The sequence below is a fragment of the Camellia sinensis genome, chromosome 14 (genome assembly GCF_055761805.1).
Source record: "Camellia sinensis isolate YWXY chromosome 14, ASM5576180v1, whole genome shotgun sequence".
NCBI classification, from domain to species: Eukaryota; Viridiplantae; Streptophyta; class Magnoliopsida; order Ericales; family Theaceae; genus Camellia; species Camellia sinensis.
Window position 1 is genome coordinate 1,713,298 of NC_138974.1, and position 24,621 is coordinate 1,737,918.

The 24,621-nt window shown below is 36.1% G+C and overlaps 1 protein-coding gene, 1 long non-coding RNA gene and 1 pseudogene across 2 annotated transcripts in view; 2 read left to right on the plus strand and 1 right to left on the minus strand.

Moving 5' to 3' along the window:
- Positions 1–409: 409 nt before the first annotated feature.
- On the plus strand, positions 410–1,826 carry LOC145807880 (putative galacturonosyltransferase-like 7 pseudogene; annotated as a pseudogene).
- A 13,266-nt stretch (positions 1,827–15,092) lies between these two features.
- On the plus strand, positions 15,093–21,094 carry LOC114313383 (uncharacterized). Its single transcript, XR_003647169.2, has 2 exons — positions 15,093–15,377; positions 20,629–21,094. It is a non-coding gene; the product is annotated as an uncharacterized LOC114313383 (long non-coding RNA).
- Positions 21,095–21,538: 444 nt separating this feature from the next.
- Positions 21,539–24,621, minus strand: part of LOC145807478 (RGS1-HXK1-interacting protein 1-like) — a 33,977-nt gene continuing 30,894 nt past the window's right edge. The window contains exons 7-8 of the mRNA XM_082905768.1: positions 21,847–21,905; positions 21,539–21,764 (exon numbers count right to left, since the gene is read on the minus strand). Of these exons, the coding sequence (XP_082761894.1) occupies positions 21,675–21,764; positions 21,847–21,905 (149 nt within the window). The 3' untranslated portion in view covers positions 21,539–21,674. The remainder of the gene's footprint in view (positions 21,765–21,846; positions 21,906–24,621) is intronic.

A 24,621-nucleotide genomic window follows, 5' to 3' on the forward strand; every position in this document is an offset into this window, starting at 1 on the left:
CTGTGAAACACAAAGCAGATGGGTCTATTGAGCGTTACAAGGCAAGACTTGTGGCAAAAGGGTTTACTCAGACATATGGCATTGATTATCAGGAGACCTTCGCACCCGTGGCTAAAATGAATTCAGTCAGAGTACTTCTCTCTCTAGCAGCTAATCTAGATTGGCCGCTTTATCAGTTTGATGTCAAGAATGCTTTTGTCCATGGTGACCTCGAAGAAGAAGTATATATGGACATTCCTCCGGGTTTTGAGGATCATCAAACAGAAGGGAAAGTATGCAAACTTCGGAAGTCATTATATGGTCTCAAACAGTCTCCAAGGGCTTGGTTTGAAAGATTCACTCGGGCTATGTTTAAATATGGTTTCAAACAAAGTCAGGCAGATCACACATTGTTTGTGAAACATTCCTCATGCGGTAAGACTACAACACTTATTGTTTATGTAGATGACATAGTTCTTACAGGCAATGATAGTGGGGAAATACCTCTGTTGAAGAAATACTTAGCCAAAGAGTTTGAAATCAAAGACTTGGGAAGCTTGAAGTATTTTCTGGGAATTGAAGTTGCTCGCTCTAAGGATGGGATATTGTTAAAATTTACCATCACCTACCACCAATTTACCATCACCTACCACCACCTACTCCTCACCTACTCCTCACCTACTACACTCACCCTCTCCTATATAATGAGCCACTCACCATTTGTAATATATACAACAATCAATACATCAATCAATAATATACATCAATTTTAACATGGTATCAGAGCGGGTTTAGAACCTAGTATTTTCGCTTCACCGGCGGGCGGCAACCCGCCCGCCGGACCTCAACCTATTCCGCTGTCATCTCTATCAACCTATTACGCAAGGAATTACTTAGCCGATCTACTCGAGACCTGTGTTCGCAGAGTTATATACTGACTCTGATCTCGTAGTCGTCGACGATATCTGAAAGCTCTGGAGTACAAGCTTGGGAGGTAAGACCATCGGAGCTCCGGAGTACTGTCACGCCAACTTCAGCAAGTATTACGGCGAGTTTTTGGTCTGACAATCGGTTTTCCGGCACGTTCGCCGGCCAGAGCCCTTGCTACTTCAACACTGGAGTGATGGTGATGGATCTGGAGAAGTGGAGGCGGTTCGGGTACACGAAGCGGATCGAGAGGTGGATGCAGATCCAGAAGAGTGGTCGGATCTACGAGCTCGGCTCGCTCCCGCCGTTCCTGCTAGTCTTCGCTGGACACGTGGCGGCCATCGAGCACCGGTGGAATCAACACGGCTTGGGCGGAGATAACTTGAGAGGTAGTTGTCGTGACCTACACGCCGGTCCGGTGAGCCTCCTTCACTGGAGCGGGAGTGGCAAGCCATGGCTCAGGCTCGACTCCAAACAATCGTGCCTATTGGTCCTCTTTACTCTCTTCCGATTTCTCCCAATTCCCCCTCACTCTCTCTCTCTCTCGGGTTAGGGAGGGAGAGGGCCATACACACCCATTTTCAGAGACATCCATCCACACCACACCACAGACTCATTATTACGCATCACACTATCCCTTTTATTTATTTTATTTTATCTTTCTTCTTTCGTACCAAAAAAAAAAAAAAAAAAAAAAGCACCGCCCATTTCAGCAATCATGCTGTCCTTATCTCCTTTCACTTTCTTTATTTATTTGTTTTTTTAACAGCACCTTTTGCCCACACCATTTCACACTTTTCTTTTATTTTTCTATATTACCATCATGCACCCTACAATCAACACCATGTGCTGGTTCCACCCACTTTCCTTTTATTATTATTATTATTATTATTATTATTATTATTATTATTATTATTATTCTTATTAAAACAAAAAAAAAATAAAAATAAAAATAAAAAAAAAATACCAAACCCCATTGCACCCATTTTACAAATTTGCCCAACCAACCATATTTTATTCATCTCAGGGATCAACCCTGATTACACTTTTACACAAAAAAAAAAAAAAAACAACAACAACAACAACAACAAACAAACACATCCACAGGCGGGATTTGTTTTTCTTATCTACTCTGCCGCCGGTCTCTTCTTCTTGCCTCCGTCCTGGGTGGCCCTTGACGGTGCTGCCTCCGTGTTTCCTACGCCGCCGAGCACGTTCACTCCTCCATACTCCTCCACTGCAGCATATGGAGGACCTCCGAATCGGAACATCACGGTGGCCTTCCGCTTCAGCTCCTTGTTTTCTGCCTTTAGCACACTTATCTCTGCTCGCGCATCCTTATACATGCGTTGGAGCAGAGCCAGCTGGGAGTTTAACTGTTGCACCTCATTTGTCCTGCTCTGCAGCCGGTGCGACAAATTTGTGACCGCAGTCATGGTTTCCACGCATGACTTCAGAGTATACTGATTGGCCTCAATATCAGTTTGCACCGCCATTTTTTGCTCCACCGACCGCATCGGAAAGTTCAACGGAGCAAACACAGAGGTGTTTGGTTGAGGTTCACTGGCCACCGCACCAGTTATTTCTCTTGTGGACTCGTTAAGGTCTAGAAAGAGAGTGAGCAGACCACGGGAAGATGAAGCCATTTTCTGGACAACAGAGTGTTACAGAGTGTCTCTCTCAGGAATCTCTCTCAGAAAACAGAGTGTTACAGAGTATCTCTCTCAGAAATCTCTCTCAGAAAATGAAGAGTTTTTCAGAGTTTTTCTAGCAGGTTTTTTGTCTCTGCTTCCAAGCCTCAGCCTCCGCTTCGGTTTATAAAGACCATGACAAAGAGGCCGACACGCGTTCTGTCGATCACGTGCATCGCCGCGTGTCTGGCGCACCTTTTGATGGCACGCCTTTTGATGGAACGCCTTTTTATGGATTGGGCACACCTTTTGAGGGTGCGACTTTTTAGGGGTCCGACAAGACTCTGTAAACTGTCCCGACATTGATTCCGGTTAGCTCCTTCAAGGGTCCGACAAGACTCAGTAAACTGTCCCGACATTGATTCCGGTTCGCTCCTTCAAAGGGTCCAACAAGACTCTGTAAACTGTCCCGACATTGATTCCGGTTAGTTTCTACAAGGGTCCAGCAAGACTCCGTAAACTGTCACAACAGTGTCTGTTACAACGGTCCGACATGACCCCGTAAACTGTCTTCTACATCGGTCCGACATGACCCCATAAACTGTCTTCTACATCGGTCTAACACGATCACACAGTGTCTGCTACAACGGTCCGACATGACCCCATAAACTGTCTTCTACATCGGTCTGACACCGCCATCCAGTGTCCTCTACAACGTTATGACACCCCCATACAGTGTCCTCTACAACGTTAGGACACCACCATCCAGTGTCTTCACCAATGGTCTGACACGACCATACAGTGTCTCCTATCCTCTTTTATTTTTATGTATTTTCTTGTTTTGTTACTCTCTCCAAACTCAAGTTGGTTAGTTTCTATCCTCCTTGAGTTTGCGGGGGGCTGTTAAAATTTACCATCACCTACCACCAATTTACCATCACCTACCACCACCTACTCCTCATCTACTCCTCACCTACTACACTCACCCTCTCCTATATAATGAGCCACTCACCATTTGTAATATATACAACAATCAATACATCAATCAATAATATACATCAATTTTAACAGATATTTATCTCACAGAGAAAATATGTGCTTGACCTGTTGAAGGAAACTGGGATGCTTGGCTGCAAGGCATGTGCCACCCTACTGGAACCCAATCAAAAATTGGGAGATGATGAAGGAGGAGAAGTTGTGGATAGGGGGAGCTATCAACGATTAGTGGGTAAGCTCATTTACCTATCTCACTCCCGTCCTGATATTGCTGTTGCTGTCAGTGTAGTTAGTCAGTTTATGCATGCTCCTCATCAGATTCACTTTGAGGCTGTCATGAGAATCTTGAGGTATTTGAAGTCTGCTCCTGGTAAGGGTCTGTATTTTTCAAAGTATGATCATCTTCGTGTAGAAGCCTATACAGATGCTGACTGGGCTGGGTCAATAACTGATAAGAGATCAACTTCAGGGTATTGCACATTTGTCGGCGGCAACCTAGTTACTTAGAGGAGTAAGAAACAAAATGTGGTTGCCAGGTCAAGTGCAGAAGCTGAGTTTAGAGCTATGGCACAAGGTGTGTGTGAACTTTTATGGATCAAATTATTGTTGAGTGATCTAGGTATTGCTCAGACGGACTCCATGCGGTTATATTGTGATAATAAGGCCGCCATCAACATTGCTCACTATCTAGTTCAACATGACAGGACAAAACATGTTGAGATTGATCGCCACTTCATTAAGGAGAAACTCACTAGTGGTACCATTTGTACTCCTTTTGTTCAGTCTGGTGAACAACTTGCTGACATTCTCACCAAGGGAATTGGGAATAAACCGTTTCATGACATATTAGGCAAGCTGGGCATGAGAGATATCTTCGCACCAGCTTGAGGGGGAGTGTTAGCATATTATAATCACCGAAAGTCACTTAGTATTTTATTAGCCGAAAGGCACTAGGGTCTGTAATCATTGTTATGCCCTCAGGGATCATCTTGTAATTGTCTTGTTTGTAAACCCTAATCTTCATTTATAAATAAGGGGTGATATCTCATCATACCCTAAGCTGATTATTCGAGCTTCACAAATGAGTGCACTTCAAGATGTTCAACAAATGGATGATTGTGCACTCCACATAAGACATGCAACATCCACTCAGCATTTGTATGTAATTTTTCCCCCCTTAATAGAAATGGACATCCACACTTTTTAGAACCTATCAACCTCAATCGTTCCCTCTTGATCTTCCTATTGTCTCTATAGTAACCACTTCTTTTAGAAGCAAGGGTAAGTCTTGGTTTTCTATCATTACCTCTCGCATTTGATGTCTTTATAACAATAACAAATCTAGTCTTCTTCCCAACGTCAGAAGCCCATTTAATTTATGCTTAACGAGTACTAAAAATCTAAACATAATAAATATATTTATACGTCAAATTATTAATAAAATCAATACAAATTAAAAATAAAAAAATTTGTATTCGTAAAAGTCTGTAATGAATTCATGACTAGAGTGCACTAATAATGTAGTACTTGCATTGTTGCAATGAGTATAAGTATAATCCTTCCAAGAAAAAAAATAAAAAATATAAAAAAAAAAAAAACTAAAAATACATGGTAATGAGTAGTCGAAAAAATTTAAAAAATCCGGCCTTATATTACCGAAAATGCATCTTTTATTCGGCAGCTACTAGAGTTATATTTTTTGTTCGGCATTGTGATGTCGGGCTATGTTATTTTGTTCGATTTCGAAACACCGAACAAAAGTCAAAGACCAGCCCAGAAAATTGAAACAAAAACCTACCAAACAAATAAAAATACTCACCATTTCACTTTTTTTATGGTTCTTCACCACCGTTTCTTCATCCATTGCTTTCTTTGATGATCAAAACACTATGATTCTCACTTTTTAAAAAGAGATGTGTAAGAGAAAAGAAAAGTTGAGAAAGGAAAAAGAGGAGTAGAGAGTGAAGACCCAAGGAGTGTAAGGAGATAATAAAATATATTTAATTTTAATGTTTTGTCCTTAAAAGTAATTTCACACATGGACAAAATTGGAAGGAAAAAAAAAAAGAGTGATTCTACTTATACCACTATTTAACCTCTTTACATCCTCCATATGAGTGTATTTTTTTTTTCCCAATTTTATCCGTGTATGAAATTACCTTTAAGGACAAAACACTAAAATTAAATATATTTTGTTATCTCCTTACACCACTTGTTCTTCAATCCCCACTCCTCTTTTTCCTTTCTTAATTTTTCTTTTCTCTTACACATCTCTTTTCAAAAAGTGAGAATCATAGTGTTTTGATCATTAAAGAAAGCAATGGATGAAGAAACAATGGTGAAGAACCATCAAAAAAGAGAAATGGTGAGTTTTTTTATTTATTTAGTAGGTTTTTGTTTCGTTTTTTTAGATTGGTGTTCAACTTTCGTTTGGTGGTTCGAAATCGAACAAAATAAAATAGTCTGGCATCACATTGCCGAACAAAAAATATAAGTCTGGTAACCAACTATCAAATAAAAGATAAATTTTCGGTAACCCCAAACCGAATTTTTTTAATTTGTTCAACTTCTCATTACCATGTATTTTCAGTTTCACTTTTTTATATTTTTGCCTGGAAGGATTATACTTATACTCATTATAACAACGCAAGTACTACAATATTAGTGGATTCTAGTCATGAATTCATTACAGATGAGGTTTGTTAAGTTTTTTCTTATGAATATGATTTTTTCTTATTTTTAATTTGTATTGAGTTTTATTAATAATTTGACATATAAATGTATTTATTATCTTTAGATTTGTAGTAGTCATGAAGCATTAATTAAATGGATTTCTGATGTTGGGAAGAAGACTAGATTTGTCATTGTTATAAAGACATCAGATGCAAGAGGCAATGGCAGAAAACCAAGACTTACACTTGCTTGTGAAAGAAGTGGTTACTATAGAGACAACAAAAAGATCAATGGGAAACGATTGAGGTTGACAAGTTCTAAAAAGTGTGGATGTCTATTTCTATTAAGGGAGGAAAAATTACGTACAAATTACCCAAACAAATTGTGATAACATGTTTAATTGATAGATGCAAACAATAACATATTTTATGGATATTTTTTATGTATGATTTTATGGATGTGTATTTGATTTATGAATTTTTTTTTTTTTTTATGGATGCTTCAAGGAAAAAATAAATCTTTCAATGTATAGCAACGGAGGCCTAAACAATTCTATTGTAGTTTGGCAACATGACACTAGAGTAATCACATTTGTATAACAATGTATCATTGAACAGGCATTTCACAAATGACTCAAATTAATTTATTGTTATCATCCAATTGGACGGCAACATAATGCTGAGAAAAAAATATTGTCTGGTAACATAGCACTGGAGTAATTCAAATTAATTAGCGTTATATTACTGAACATGCCCACCACAAATTAAAAAATCATTGTTTTTAAGAAAGTGGCTCTGTAAATGTATAGCAACAAGATGCTGGGGGATCTATTTTTTTCGATAGCATAACACCGGAATAATGTAAATTGTTCAGCACTGTGTTACCAAAATTAGTGGTGTAGAGAGATGAAATAGTTAATTTAAGGTTAGTTTTGGTAATATATTAGAGGTGTAATGAGAATTACATTTTTTTTAATGGTGTAATGAGATGGAGGGTGTAAAGAGGTTAAATAGTGGTGTAAGTAGAATCACCCAAAAAAAATCTCATATAGATGGTGTAATTAGATAAAGTAGTGGTGTAAGTAGAATCACCCTAGTTTAGTGAGAAATCCTTTTATTGGTTTTAAGAACATTTTGTTTTCAATTTTTCCCTTCACTTTTTTTATCTGTTTGACTTTTTTTTGACTAACTGTTCAAATTTATATCTATCTCTTTAAATTTTTTTTATCTGTTCAAATTTTTTAATTATCTGTTCAAATTTATATCTATTTGTTTAAAAAATTTTCCCCTATCTGTTCAATATATATATATATATATATATTTGTTCAAATTTTTTGACTATCTGTTTAATTTTTTTTCCCTTTATATGTCCAAATTTTATTATCTATTGAATTTTTGCATTTATCTGTTTAAATCTATTTATTCCAATTTTATTATCTGTTCAACAACAATAACAAATCTATTTGTTGAAAATCTAACAACAATAAAAAAATCTATATTGAAAACTATATCCCTTCCTATTATCTATTTGTTCAAAATCAACAATTCTAGTCGGTCTTTCCTCGCGGAAACACCACCTGTTGTCTGTTCAAAACAAATATATGGATCTACAATAAGTTTTATCATCACCAACAACAACAACTGCTACACATCATCATCAACAACAACTACCAATAAAAAATAAAAAATAAAAAAAAGAGAGGAGGATCTGGATGATTATTGTACACACACGGAGATTATCCTTTACCAAATTTGAACTCAAATCTTTAAAAGAAAAGGAAAAAAAAAAAAAAAGATCTGAAAAAATCATATTCATATGTATATATATATAAGCATATATATATATATATATATATATTTCTCATATCTGATTTCGAAAAGTATATATAAACACAAATCTCAAGGATGATGAAACAAATCTATTTTTGAGCTTTGAAGATGATGATGATGACTCATATAGATCTGTTTTTGAGCTTTGAAGATGGTGATTGTCACACCCCAAATCCGGGCATGACCGGCCGTGGCCCACAGGGACTTAGCCCAAGGCACACGTAAGCCTAAACACGAATCCAATCACATTGAACAACTGAACAATAGTCCAATAATAAATAACCAAAACTCAATCCAGACATGCCACAATTATGAACGGCAAAATCAACCGTAATCAAAAGCCATCCAAACTTATGGGATATAAACAACCCACATATCAAAAATAATCCTAAATGAACTTCGATAAGAATAAATATAAATATGCACAAACTTGACATAACACTCTAAACTAAAGGAATGCCCTAGAGGTCCATGCAATTGAGTCCCCGCTACGCCATGAGTTCACTCTAAGTCCTTCTAACACCTGGAAATGGTAAACAACTAAGTCAGCTGATAGCTCAGTGAGTAGCAACATGGATAGTAAATACAGTTTTGAAAACAGGGTTCAATTCCAAAATAAGATATATATCACAGAAACTAGATTGGCATACAGTTTGGTAAATACAATCTGTTTCAAAAAGAAGGTTCCACAATTCAACACTTGAAATACTCATGTCTCGCAAGAACATGATAAACGACATTTTTCACTTAAAACAGATTATGAAATGAACACCAATAATTTTCTGGGTACCAATAAAAACAAATAATCTGCCACACATTTCTCAGGCTATAAGCCCCGTTGGATCCAATACTGAACTAAGAGTCATCCTCAGGGTGGCACCTGGGCCTTTTCTCAAAGACGATCCGATTGAAGGTCACCTAGTTGTTTTTAAAGGTCTGTTCCTTACAATCGTTGAGCACTAGAGTCATCACGGCCCAACCCGGATCTGTTCCCTAGTGGCCAGAGTCACCACACACAGTGGAATAATTTCCCTGGACTAAATACACACATGGTCCCAATAATCAATACACATCAGTTTCGCAAAACATGGTAGTTCATCATTATAAACATGAGACCAAAACAAATAGTTTACAGTATGCCAAGTTCACACATGTTTCAGAAATAATTTGATTCAATTGAGAATATAATAATTTATCAAAACAGTTTAATCATGAAACAACAATTTAATTTTTCCAACAGTTCAGGGTAGGGGAACATTTATAAAAATATGTAGCATGAAACTACTCACCTGAAACGCAATAATATAATCCTCAAATAGAGTGTAAAAGTCCAACTAGTGGCCTGAACCAAGTATAAAAACTACGCGTCACAACTAATTTAAAAATACTAAAAAAAAAATAGGAACTAAGTAACCTCAAACTAAAGCGCACTAACACGGCTCAACCCAACTCACCTTTACTCTTAAATATTACCTAAGTTCATATTCTTCAAGGTCTAAATTCACCCAAGACATAGATTCCGATCGAAACTTAACTAAAAATAACTTTAAGATGAAACAGTGTTTTAAACAAGTTTTCCCAATCAATTCGCTAACTTTGAAAATTACAAAACCCACTCCACGCTATTCGAAAAATTCCAATAACATCCAGATATGATCTAATATATCCAAAGTTTCAAACCCAATTGGTTTCACTTGATTTGCTTATCAAAATAATTTTCTACAATTCATTGTATCTAAACAGGTTGTTTTCTGCAGCACTTTAAAGAAATTGACGGTTCTCTTAATATACACGAGCAATCAATGCAAGGACAAAAACATACGAAACTAGTCTCGTAACCGGTTCTAATGACACTAATTTGATAATTTTTGGATTTATACCCAAAGAGAACAACAATCCCGAATTTACTATTTCGGACTGGTTTCCTGGACAGATTTGAATACCTCAATTTATATGGATTTCGACTCCCAAAAATTATGAAAAAATTCAGATATGCAATTCAATGTGTAATTGATCTACTGTAAAAATTTCAGATTAAAATTCATCCGTTTGATATGGTTTCTTGATTTTTAAAGTTAGCGATTATGTGCAGAATTTTTTTGGACTAAGATTCACACCGATTCTTTATACATGAATTTAACTCCTTAGATTTCTTAACAGCATATATATATATACACAAAATACATACACCTACAATCTCTCCATCAATGAATTAAATAACAATATTATTAGGATAAAGAACAAAGAAAGAAGAGAAGAAAACCTAGGAAGCCACACAGCACAACACACCCAAAGCTCTCCTTCTTGGCTATAACAATAATCTTGATGATTGAAAAACCCCTCTCTTTTCTTCATAAACCCACTGCTGCTAGGGCTGCTAGTGTTGTGGAAAACAATTATAACAAGAGTTAGGGTTTGTGTTTATTTTATTTTATACTAGTGGTGGGCACACTTAGGTCAAATAGATAGATAAATATACAAAATACATATATAAGTTACATGCAATTCAAATGGTAAGAGTCTAACTTATTAATTTTGTGGTCTAGAGTTCAAGTCACGCCCTCTTCTCTATTTTTTTTTTTTAATAATAAATCTTGCTTCTCAATCAATGACTTTCACCATAAATTTATTTTAGGTTTAAAATTAATTAAGAGATCCTCCAATAATATTTAATTTGCACTTAAAGATTCATAATAAAATATTTGAGATTTGTAAAATTATTATGTAATTATTTACTTAATTTTTATATTCGGGTTCTCACATTGATGATGACTTATAGCACTCTTTGACTGCACGATGACGAAATAGAGAGGCGGTGAGAGGATTTGAGAGCTGATAGGCGCAATGGCACCGTTGTTTCAGCCGCAGCAAAAGGACCGTGGACGGCGGCAAGATATACGGTTGGCGAGATCATCATGGAGCGTATCTTGAGTCCCGACTAGCTACTTCGGCCGTGGCAAGAGGATGGTGGACGGCGGCGATATTGTCGTCAGAGAGATCTGAGTGAGAGAGGGTTTGGGACTGTCAATGGATAAGAGACAGAGAGAGAGAGCTGTGAGAGATGGTTTGGGAGTTTGGGAGTTTGGGACTGTGGTGTATACTATATATAAGAAAGGGTATTTGAGTCATTTCGTTTGAACTGGTCCTTTTGGACAAAGTGTTTCAGCGCCTGGACCTTTGGGCGAATAAAATTGAAATTTGGACTTTTGAACCAAATGCCCTTAAAATAAAATAAAATAATAAAAATAAATTTGATAATAAGTATTAAAGACAAAAGTAATATTTCTCCATGGTGCACCCACGTTTGGCATCACAATCAGGTATAGTGAATCACTTTATATGATCCAGCATTTTGAAACGCTTGGGTAGATAAGGTATTTTGAGGTCTTGAAAATATGCAAAACTTGGAATTAATTTGATTGCCACATTGACCCCTGAATCAAATGGTATGGATGTTGAAGCCCCTCTCTAAGGGATACGGATGTTGAAACTGGAGTAAAGAAATGAAACAGGTAGAAGAAAGGGGAAAAAAAAGCTCTCTTAGAGATTTAATTCCCTGTTATTGGTGTACAGTGTCTTGTTCCTTCCCCTTCAAAATGTTGCTGACCTGCAAATTTCTGCGTGGGTGCCATAAAACCCACCATTTACGGATGAACCGTGAATAAATTAATCTCTTCTAGGAAATGGTCACATAGCATGCTTCAATTCAGTTGGTGTTGGAGAAGGGTTAGGAAAAGATTTTGGTCAAGCAATGCTGCCTCATGCTTCCCATAAATCCTTACTAAGAAGCTATTTGGGCACGTAATGCTCGACATCTTTCCTCCACAACTCTTTGGAGTTCGGCATTATATTGATCAATTAGGTATCGGACTTCACAAATCATGTTTTTAATAGGCTAATGAAACACTTTTTATATAATATTTTTTAATTACATTAAAAACCATGAAACTTCATTTTTATCCTTGGTAAGTAGTATGAAGCATATATGCAAATAAAGTGGCTTATTGCCAAAAGGCTTCTATGAAAAGTGGCAGTTAATTCTCCCAACCTGTGCATGTATTACTATATCTATATGAACTTGATGCATTAAGATGTGCAGAAATATAATTTATCAAAAAAAAAAAAAAAAAGATGTGCAGAAATATAAATACATAGATACACATTTACCTAATGATAGCTGTTCAGCCACAACCTGGTTTTTTCTTCTTTCAAAATGTGCGGTCTCCCCAGTTCCATTAATTGGTGCAGAATTTCTTTAAATCACTTTATTAATTAGCTCATATAATAGTATTCTTATAGCCACATAAGTCTATACATGCTTGTTGGGAGTTTGCTTTCAATATATGGAGACTGTTGCTAACATTGAGGTTGTGTGAGGTTTAATGTCACCCGCTAGCAGACATTCATATGTGTGCATACTCGTGTGGATGAAATATCTTTCCCTAGGATATAGGATCATGGTATTTAGGTTTTGTAAAGGTTCAATCTGTCTTCCAGCCCGATCCACATGCTGTAAAATTGACAGGAGGATACTCTTGATCACTGAACTAGAATTATCAGCCAAGGAAGCTGCTTCAAAGCACTAAAGCATAAAAGAAGTCATGCTCAAGACCCAAGCTTTGAAATCCCAATCCTAGAAGAGCACAGGCGCATAAAATCTGGATTTTCTGTTTAAGAGGATCGCATATCCCTGAACAAGGTGCAATAACAACAAAATGTAAGATAATGTACCTAAAATTTCATAATTTCATGGAAACCATTAGATGTTAATTGGATGCTAGAATTTCATACTTTTGCTAGAAATTAGTGTTAATTGAACGTTGCTTGCGAAACAGTTAACTTAGTTTTGTGGTAAAAACATATAGTAGGGAGAAAAAAAAGACATAGAGAATCAGTTAAGTGAGCTTCAGAATTCTCACCTGTGCTCTTTGTTTTTCCTTGTGATTGAAAAATGGACATTGCAAGATCCACTTGATTTGCTTTGTCCACTTGCAAACTTTGGTGTTGCAACTTCCCAGCTTCAGAGTATTGAGAAGAGACATGCACTTCTTCCTCTTCACTGTCTTTACCAATTTCAGTGGGTACCTTTTGATGAGGTGATTTTAGCTCTGATCTTGAGATGGAAACACCAAAATCTTCTATTACATCAGTGATACTTCCACTGGCATCTGATGCAGAATGAGTGCTGGCCCAACTGTTTTTTAACATCAGAGCCTCTGAAGATTGTTTTTCATATGCTATCAGTTCCATTGTCATTCTGTTAACTTCACGTTCACCTTTTTTCTTCTTAACAACACACCACGTATCAGGTGGTGTAAAAATACTACAAACATATTCCTCAATTGAAAAGTCATCTACCTCACGTTCTGCTTGTATCATTAATATGCCATCAATTGTGTGAATTGGAGAATTAGAGTTGGATGTAGAGTATTTATTGCTGAAATCTTTGAGCACTGTCGGCATAAAATCAGCCACCTCTTTTGATCTGGACCTTCCAACAGCTCCGTCAGTCAGTTTCTTCAGTTCATCATGCTTGATCTTTTCTTTGAAAGATTGTAATCATATACCTCATCATGTAATTGTTCCAGTAGTCTTTGTTGATAACTCTTATTGTTCTTCTCTGGTTTAGGGATTGCTAGAACTGGCTTATTCCATTGAGTGTAACTACTAGTACCATATGCATTCTTATGTAAATTGAGGAAATTTTCAACATTAATTAATTTTGGGAAATTAAATTGGTGCGAAAATGACCTTTTTTATATCAAATTCAGATTTGACTTGGCTGCCTTCTGTTTCATTGTCTGAACCACATTTCAATTTTGAACCAACCAGGCAGCTAGTTCTGGAAATACTGCTCTCTGAGTTGTATTCTGTCATACCTGTTATAGGTAAAGCAACAAATCTTCTCATTCTTGCAGGCACTCGGTCTGTTTCTTCTGAAGTTTGGTGATCTACTCCAGATTTTCTTGTTCTGCAAATGGTGGACCTCATAAATCTTGGTAACGTTGATGAGGGAGCCACTGTGACATTTCCGATCTTTTTTCCAATTTCTTAGATTGTGGTGTACTTCAAGTTCAAAAGATAGATGGGAATCCTCCAGTTTCTTGCTGGAAGATGGTGGTATCCTCGTAAGATCTTCTAATTTTCATTTAACTTATTAATTTCTTGTATAGCTTTATGATGCTTATCTTCAATGCATTTCATGCTGTGCTGCAGACTGGTCATTTCAACTTCTTTTTGCACCTTTGTCTCCTGCTTTTCAGCAGTTCATCTCATTGTCAGTATTGTGTATAAGTTATAAGGAGTGATGGAAAAAAATGGAAAATATAATTGAGGGAAGCAATGACGCACGGACACGGACAAGATATGGATACGCGGACACGCAAATTTTCAAAAAACAGGGGGATCCGACACGCTGAGGATACGTTCAATATAAAGAATTTTATTTATTTAATATATGTATAAAAAAAATTTAAAAAATTAATATATGTTTAAAATTAATAAAAACAGTACCCACAAGATTTTAATAAAATTTGATTTTTTTTATAAAAAAAAAAATAAGCATACCAAAAAAATAGAAAGGAAAAAAAAAGGCTACTAAAATAAAAAGAAAGGAAAAAAAAAAAAAGAAGAGAGAGAAACTAAATCAGAAATATAAAAGAAGAAAAGAAAAAGGGAAAGAAGAGAAAAACAAAAGAGAAGAAGAAAAGAAGAAAATGAAGAGAAGAAGAATAAAAGAAGAAAACGAAGAATAGAAGAGAAGAAGAGAAGAAGAAATGAAGAAGAGAGTTTCTGCTTCTTTTTTTTTATTTTCTCAGGATGTTTCTGCTTTCTGGTATCGACATCACCTCTTCCTGGTGTCGTCGACACCGCTTGACCTGAGTGTTTTGGGTGCAACACTGTTTTCTAGTGTCGACACCTGGGCTTTGTGGTGTCGACACCCCTCCTTGAGATGTCGACACTTGACAGAAACTTAGAAATTTCAGCTGCGTTTTTGGCCTAAATTTTTTGGATTTTTTACTTCTATTTTAATTGACTTTTGGGGCTAATAACCACTATTGTCCTAGGACTATAAATAGACCCTCAAACACTCTCTTTCCTCACTTTTTCTTTCTCTCTCCCTCTTTCTCTCTCTCTTTTCTTCCTTTACTTCGTAACCCACCTTTTCTCTCTCTCAAACTCTAGCTTTTCGCACAAAACTCTCTGATCTACTCACTCCAAATCATCCCCTCACCTTGCTCCTTTGAGTTAGATTGTAGAGCTTGTTGAGGGCCATTCTAATCTAAGCAGATCGTTGTTTTGCCACAGTCGACTTTTGGGGTTTTTCCCTCCTCTAGTTGAGGTAGGGATTTATATTACTCTAGTGTGTTCATATTCTCATGGATATGTGGTATTTTGTAGCTATGGATTTTGGGATTCATTAGGGCTTTGGTAAAGCTATATAGTATTAAACCTAGGGCTTGTTCTCCTTGTTTTAAAATATTGAAGTTCATATTCTAATTAGCGAATGGTATCTTGATTTCAAAGGTTTGACTTGTAAAATGAGAAAACCCTAAATTTTGTGAAAACCCGAAAAATGGGAAATTTGGGTTTTTGGTTGTATATTGAAATTTGGTTTGAGAAATGTGAATTTGTATTGGAAATGGAGAATCTTCATGGAAAACGGAATATTGTTGAGTTATTGAAACTGTTTGAAATTCATGAATTGTTGGGAGTTGTTGATATGTATTGATGAAAATGATTTTGTTTTTGTCATTTATGAAATACTTCGATAAGATAACTATTTTTGGCAATCGGCGGAGGATTGCATGATTGTTGTAGAAATGAATTGGAAACTAGGAAAAGTTGAAACTGTTACAACTCATACATCACATTGGCATTGCATATTTTTCTCATGTGTTTTTGTTGGACATCTTTTGAGAAATCGTCTTTGGGACTCTCTCGGGAGACAATTGGAAAATGTTCATTAATTGAAGTAAATAACTTGGTTAAATCCAAAATGTGTAGAAAATGTTTGTAAATTGATTAAGTTGGCTTGAGGTCCTCGGTGGAAGTCCGGAAACCAACACAGAGTCGAGTGTCCAATTGCCCTTCTGGTTAATAGCTAGTAAATGTGAATTTTTGGTAGTTCTGAATAGACTATTTGCAGACACATCGCCTAGGGATTTCCATAATGTTATTTGTGATTTAATAATTGGTTTATGAATTGTTCAGAACTTGATTTATTTTGGAGGGAATGCATTATCGCATTTACGAGCAAGGAAAACATTTTGACATGAAATGACATCACTTGCATTCATGATCATATACATGCTAAGCTCAAGAAGGCTCCTGTTTTGTTGTTCATTTTTTGTAAAGAATTTGAGCTAAACTGTATGGGTTGAGACCCTCTTTTTGTAACAAGGTTTCAACCTTAAAAGATGTAAGCCAATAGGGCATTTTACTTGCTATTTACATTGTTGTATTAGCTATTCACATGGAATAGAATCAAGATAAGAATATTTTGAATGTATTAATGCATGTGAATCTTTTGGAAATTATCATATTTCAAATGATGAAATGTAATGGAAAGGGAGTTTGTTTTGGATTATGATGAGAGTGTTGAGCAATTAGGTATTACATTGTTTTTGGCACATATATATAATGGGTATCTACTAAAGGAGTGATTAGGAATTTAATTAATGTTATTCAAGGTTATGAACTTTTGGGGTGTTTCAATATGAGTGTTGCTATTAGCATCCCATTTATTAGTTTGGACCCCTTATTTTTTGATTTTTTTTTATTACAATAATAATCTTAAATGAAATTACTAAAGAGGACATTAATCATTTTGGGACACCCTATCTCACAATTGGGCCTACACACCCACTAAATCATGAGATAAGGTTTATGAGAGCACCCACCTCCATCACCACCCATCCATCTTTCCAAATCCTACCCTCAAAACGTTGAAAACTCTCCGGCAGTGACATTCCGGCGACAACGATGGAAACCATTCGACTACACACACTTCTCTAGCAGTGGCAATGAGTGAAAATTTTTCCAGCAATCACAACTTCATGGGACGAGAGGAGTACAACAATGTAAGTTTGGAAGAGGTTCATAGGTTTGATAGTGTTCTCAGCTCGAAGGAGGTTGGCCTTGTAAGGATAAGTTTCTTGAAAAACACATCAACAGTTGTAAAACTGTTCTTGTTTTTTTGGTACTGAACTCCTGAATATATGACCAAAATTCAGGAACACAAACCTGAACATTGGTTATTTGTTCGGGAACACAAGTTCGAACATGGAAATTTGATACACTTTGAAGGGTTAAAATTGTTCATATTTGTAGGAGTTTTTGTTTTATCAAGTTTGGGAACACAAGCCCAAACATTAGTTATTTGTTCAGGAGCACATGCCCGAACATAGCTTATTTATTCAGAAACACAGGTCCGAACATTCTCAGTGAAAGAGAGAGGAGAGAGACTTCGGAGGATAGGGGAGGAGCGAGAACTATACATACACATATATATATATATATATGTATTTATATCCATTGTTTTTAGGGTTTAGGGTTGATCAAAGAAATGGATGGATTTGGAGGAAGACATATGCACCCAATGCAAAGAAAAAGTGAAGATCATAGAGAACACATTCCTTTCACCGATCAATTCACTTTAGAAATAATTTTCTTCCACCTTCTTGAGAGAGAGAATGGGTTTTGGGGAGGTTTTTTTTTTTTTTCTTTGGGGGGGGGGGGGATGTTTAAGAGATAATGGTTTTTAGGGGTGTGGGGTTGTGCATTTGAGGGGAGATGAAATGTTCACAAAGATAATTTGGTATTATTTGGGGTTCATGATGATGGTAGATCTAGTCATGTGGTTTTGCTGGGTAATTGTCGATCTCCATGGAAATCGATATCTCACATTTTTCCTCTTTTGGCTAGATTTATCTCACTAAGGGTGCAAATTGGGGAGTCTATTCGATTTTGGAAGGATATTTGGGCTAGAAATTCTTCTTTTGCTACAGATTTCCCGGGTCATTATAGGGTTGCAGATTCTCATGGTTTCTCCATTTCATCGTTGGCTTACTCTAGTTTGGCTCCAATTGCATGGAATCTAAGATTTGCTAGAAATCTCACTGATAGAGATTTTGGGGATTTAACCTCCTTGTTGTCTCACATTGATCATTTGTCTTTGGATTCTTCCTCGAGAGATAAATTGGGGATTTAACCTTCTTGTTTTAAGATTTCCCAAGCGTCTCAAGAATATTTTGCACCAATTATCCTAGGAAAAATAGTTTTGCTTACCCCTTGTTGTATGTTGAGTGACGTCTTTGCATCTTTCTTGTTATTCTCTTTGTACTCCTTTGTTTGCCTTGTGTCCACGATGCTAATGTTTCATGATCTCCTAGAACAAGGAAATCTTTCTCCACTATCTCTCATAGATCTTGAGAAATAAAGAGAGTCTTCATTTGAATACTCCAATAACGATAATTTTCCCCATCAAAAATGGGTATTTGATTGGAAGTATAGTTGAAGGTAGTGGTGTTTGAGTTTGATGCCATGGACAAGGTTTAAAGTAGAGTATGAACAAAAAAGGGTTTGGCTTTGATACCAAAAATATGGTGGGTGCAAAGTGTATTGTGTGAATTATGGCGGGACCACAAATCTAGAGAGAGATATTGCAAGACCTGAAAATATAAAGAGAGATTTTTAGAGTTAGAGAGAGACAGAGAAAGAGAGAGAGAGAGAGAGCTTTGTATTGCTTGCTCTGTTGGTGTGATTTCAAACAATGCATACATGCCTTTATATAGGCTTGGTTGCCAACCAATGAAACACAGCCACATAACGGGTAGGCTTATACATGAATCTGATACAGAAGCATGTACAGAGGCAAGTTGGGCCATGCAAGTTGGGCAACTTGCAAACATATTTACAAATTAACCCAAAACAAAAACTTTATTACATATTAGTTTTTATTTTTTATTTTTATAACAGTTTTTCTCTCATTTTATTTCTCTTTTAAAATTCTCTTTTCCTTTGCATGTTGCCCTTCTTCATGATCTTCTGGCTCAGCATTTTCAGTTGCCATGAAAGAAAAAATGTGGTCTTTGATTGGGGTTCATTGTTCTGGAAAAAATATTCTTGCTTCTCCTCAAAATTCAAGAGAACCATGCATGGCACCTTCGTGCCTTCGTCCGGTGCTTTCATTCTTATGTTACAACTGAATCTGTTGGTAACATCTTACAGCTTAAAAATGAAGTTGAGATATTGTTTCAACGGCTTAATACATTTGACATCTGTGATAGAATTTGGTTAATTACTAAGTATCAGCTGTTGCAGTTGCTTGTGTAGTATTAGAGGATAGTACAAAGGAATTTGCTAAGGCAGGTTCATGACCTCCTTGATAGATATGAGGGTGGATTATTTGATTTTCCTTCAGACAGTGGATCATCATAGGTTTGTTGTTATGTACCTACGTACTTGTGCCTATTTTATGGATAACTGTATCTTTTGGTAGAGGACATGTTATAGCTACAACACTTTTCACTTCCTTGAATAATGCTTTATTTTATTATTTATTCTATATTTTTCAGCAATTGATTTATTTTATTTATTGTAAACAAGATTGGAAGATTTTTTCACAACCTAAATGTTTATTGTCACGAGTTTTGATTGGCAAATGTTGTCAATCTTCACCTTTTCACTATGTTAACCCTTCTAGTAATGCCTCGTGGGGATGGAAAAGCATTTTGTGGGGTAGAGATCTTACTTGTTCTAGTTTACGTTGGGTGGTGGGTGATGGCCAATCCATAAATCCCTTAGAAGCCAGTGGATTCCTTCGATGTCAACCCCTATAAGTGGACGTAATCTGTCCACCTTGTTTCCTTCTCTATATCCCTATCTCATTTTATCGATCATTATTCCCACTATTGGTGATTGAGTTTTCCTTCGGAATGTGATAATACCCATATGGGGTTTTACCCGCAATGGGAAATATTCTGGCAAGTCCGGCTATATTCGTGCTTTAGAGCTGGGTCGTATGGAAGGGGCCCCAACTGTTGTCGTTGTTCCACATAATGTGTGGATTTGGCCTCGGAAATTAAACATCCCTTCAAAATGTTTTTTTTTTTTTTTCTTTGGAAATGTCTTCATAATATTCTTCCGGTTAAATGAAATTCGCTGCAAAGGGTAATTGATTTGGATCGTTGTTGTTCATAGTGCTCAAAGGACGCTGAAATGCTAGAACACATTTTCTTTCAATGTCCTGATTCTCAAAGAATCTGGCGTGCTAGCCCTCTGGGCTTAGATTTTACATGTGATAATCCAGTCAGCTTCATTGATTGGTTTAGAAAGTGAGTTGAGATTGTTCCTGATAAGGAGGTGATCATTCATTCCATTGCTTCGTTGTGGGTGATTTGGAAGTAGAGGAATAGTGTGTTATTCCAAAACCTTAAGATTCCTACCTGTCTTGCTGTGAGTCATGCACAAGAATTAATTGCTTCAACATAATCCAAAAACATGGACGACACTGGCTTGGTGGTTCAGGCAAGAGTTGACTCTATTGCTGTGTTATTTTCAATTCTTTGCATAAAATTGATGATTTTCAGGTATGAACGTTCTTTGTCGCTGGTTCTTCGCGAATGGAGGGTCACAAGGCAGGTTCTGCGTGGGTTTGCTACAATCACAACCAGGAGCAGATTGCCCAGAGTGAAAAACCACTTCACCTTCCATCCCCCTTCCTTTCCGAAGCTAGAGCATGTTTGGATGCCTTACAGTGGGCTTGGGAACAGGGGATGCGGTGCATATCTATCTTTACAAACTCAAAAAGTGTCCGTCAATGTTCTTAATGGCATATCTTATCCGAATTGGACTGTTGCGACTGTTATCATGGATATAAAGAATTGTGGTAGTTCATTTCTTTTTGTAGATATATCCAAGGTGCACAGGTCTATTGTCCAACCTGCACACAAAACCTGCTAAAAAAAAAGAAAAGGTTCCCTAATTTCTAATACATCTGTTTATCTTTGTTCTCAAAAAAATAAAAAATATAAAAAGATTTTGTTTCCTGTCAAATAAGATTTGTTCAATAATTTTTTTTTTCTTTGTAAAATTAAAATTTATTTAATCCGCCAACCCTATTCGTATCGACCAGCCAATCCACCGCTCAATCCACAGAGTCAATTTCGAAACCTCAGCAGATTGGCTATGAATGGAATTTTTCTCAACCTAAACCCCATTCCATCGGGTGACATGATTTGGAATCATGTCACCCACACGAACCCTCCTTATTTTTTATTAAGATATTGTTGTTCAGTAAAAATGCTTTTAATTCATATTATACTATTGCCCAGTTAGAGCATTCGGGCTTCAAATGATTTTTATTTGGACTGGAAGTTTAAGTATCAAGCTCATCTGTTAATGTATTTCTCAAGCACAGTGGCTAGCAATAAGCAACCTTAGTTAGGCCAACCAAACTTATCCATAAAAAATCTTCACTAATCCAAATGCAACATAATATGTCAAAAAACGTCTTTAGAACTAAAAGACGAGTATTTCATTTATTTTGTATGCATATTACAAGAACAAAATTCATACAAACGAAACACTTGTGCAGAGCCATTGATAATGGAAAAGTAAACTGACAGAAAAAAAATCAAACAGGTATGCCTAATTCTGAAATCTTCATTATCCTTTTGTTTATAGCAATCCTCTGTTGTTGGAGAAGTGATGCCGTAGAAGCAACCTGATCACACACACACAAACACTGTTGAATACAATGAAGTCAAGAATATATATGTGTGTGAGAATGGCATTGTTGTACTTGCCTCTGCTCGAAGCCTCAAAGCCTCCCTACCAGGAATTTCTCGCAATCCTTCCATCAATTCTACAGGAAAAAAAATTAAAAAAAAAGAAAAAAGAAAAGAAGTGACACGAGATCAATTTTGTACCAATTGGGAATAAAAATTTAAAAAAAAAAGATGCAAATGATATTCAATGATAATTGAGAGGGGTAAAGTGTTAATTAAACCTAATGCAAATCAACCCCACCCCTTGGAAAAACTAGAAAAAATGAAATCAAATGACAATGACAAGCATGCACAAGTAAAATAAAATATACATTAGAAACAAAACAATCAAACATTATGAACAAGGAAAGATTAGGAGATATGTACCTTACATTCGTGATTAGGCCATACCAATAACATGCTGCAACAGAGTTTCTCCCACATCTCTGCCTTTGTTTATGAACGTGCATTTGTGTGTGCATACATTTCTTCACCCCCCCCCCCCCCCCCCCCCCCCTTTTTCTCTTTCTGCGTAAACTATCAATTAGTCCCTCTCTCAACCAACTTTGTTATAATTTTCAATGTCCCTCAAACTTTTTTTTTATTTATTTAAGCCCTCCCTTTTACTTTTCAATGCAACCTTTGAACATTTTAATGTAAACCTCAGACTACTATTTTTTTTTTTTTTTTTTTAATTTTATTTAAGCCTTCCAACTTTCATAATTAAGTCAATGTAGTCCAATCCACTATTTGGATTAAAAAAAATATATCATTTTATAGCACATGCTTCCTATGACCTAATTTTAGGGTTTACACTAAGAAAATGATAAATAAATGAGAAAAAGATTAATCAAAATTATGGAGGCAAAATCGCAAACAAATGAGTTCCCTATTTAGGGTAAATTATAATTCTGTCCTGAAATATAAATAATTTAATCCAAAACTGTTAATAGTTTCCACTGCATGTTTTTTTCTCCTCACATTTAAACTATCATATTCTTAATTTAAATCTTATCTTAAAATTAAACAAATTAGGAAGCAAACAATAGTTTTTCCACACTAGGTTTTAAAAACCAAACCGGACCGGACTGGCCAATTCAATTAGTTGAATTTGTGATTAGTCTAAGTTCCGGTCCAAATAACCCATAAAAACCGTTCTAGATTGAAAACCAGAGTATTTTTGCAAAACTGTTCAAACTACAGGTTTAATCGGTAAACCTACTGAACCAATACTGGGTCATCTTAACTAGCCAATATGATGTCCCCTACAATTTTTTTCCAAAATTAGAGCTCTCATCTCACTTTTACATTTCTATCTCTCCTCTCATTCTATCATTGGCAAACAACGTGAAGGTTCAATCTCTCATCTTGTAGCTGTCAGGCTCTCTTCTCTCAGTCTCATCCACAACCAGCAGCGGCGACACAATCCCAACATTCGGCAAGCAAAGCGCTCTCTCTCTCTCTCTCCCCAGTGATCGAGGCTCTCTTGCGATCATCTCCTGCTGTCTTGTGTCTCTGGTCGTCAAGTCCAGCTCCAGCCTCCACCATGGTACCCACTCTCCTCTCACCCTCCCCCTCACCCTCCCCCTCCCCCTCCCCCTCCCATCCTCCTCTTCCCCATTGTCTCTGGTTCCCCTATCCTTCTACCTCTGTATTTCATGTTTCAGAGATAACATATAACAAATCTATATTTTTTATGTATTATTCTAAATTTTAAGTAGGTATATAAATGGGATTAAGGTTTGTTTAAAACAGGTCCATGGTGTTGGACTGGATCTCTTTATGTGTCATTACATTTGTCCAATTTGTAAGAAGGAAAGTTTACACTACTTTACGTTTGGCCTGACAGCATCAACCGTCATTCTTTACTTCTTTCATGTTTCTCCAATACATGAATTTGTTGGTTTGACATGTAAGGCTGGTCCGAACTCAAGGTTGTTAATATTGATACAAAATCTCGGAGCTGCTTTTAAAGTTCTTAAAATCCAAGAGTTGCATTCTGATGTGCTAAATAGATTAGTTTTATTTTAAATTTATAAATGAATATATACTGTAAAAGTGCAAATCCGATGCTACTTGTATTTAATTTGATTTTGTTATAAAATTGTATAATGGTTGAAGCAAATAAACTTATTAACCAATGTGGTTACCTACTTTAGCTTTAAAAATTGTTACCAATATCTTAGGCTATGAAGCACGGTTACTCCGAAAATATTGTCGTACTTCTGTGGCACTTGGGTACTTCGTGGGTACGGGTTGGGTACATCAAGGGTACACCAAGCTATGAGACATTGGTGAAGACATGTTTAATTTATTAAAGAATTCTTATTTATTTTAAATTGCAAATCCTTTACTTAATGTGCTAGAGATGAAAAATGTATTTTTTTTTTTTTTTGATACATCGGAAATAAATAAATAAAAAATGTATTATTCAATGATGATATTAATGGAAGTGAAAATTAAAATTTCAAGTTTCTAAATTTTGCTTAACTTGCTTTTGAAATGAAACTTTATTTTGTAATTTCTCCTATTTAATGGCCATTAAAATAGCTTATAGACTTTGTTTTGGTATTCATATTGTTAAACTATAATTTCTCTTTTAATTTTGTAATTTCTTCTTTTAGTTTTGGTATTACACTTTGATTTGTAGGTTGAATCCCAAACTATAAATTATAAAAAAATAAAAAATTTATTGAAGTACTCCAGTCGTGCCCGTATCTTATTTTTTTTTAGGTCTTGCTGTATTAGTGTACCCATACTAATATCCGTACCAGCACTCATGCTTCATAGATCATAGGAAATGTTTTACATATT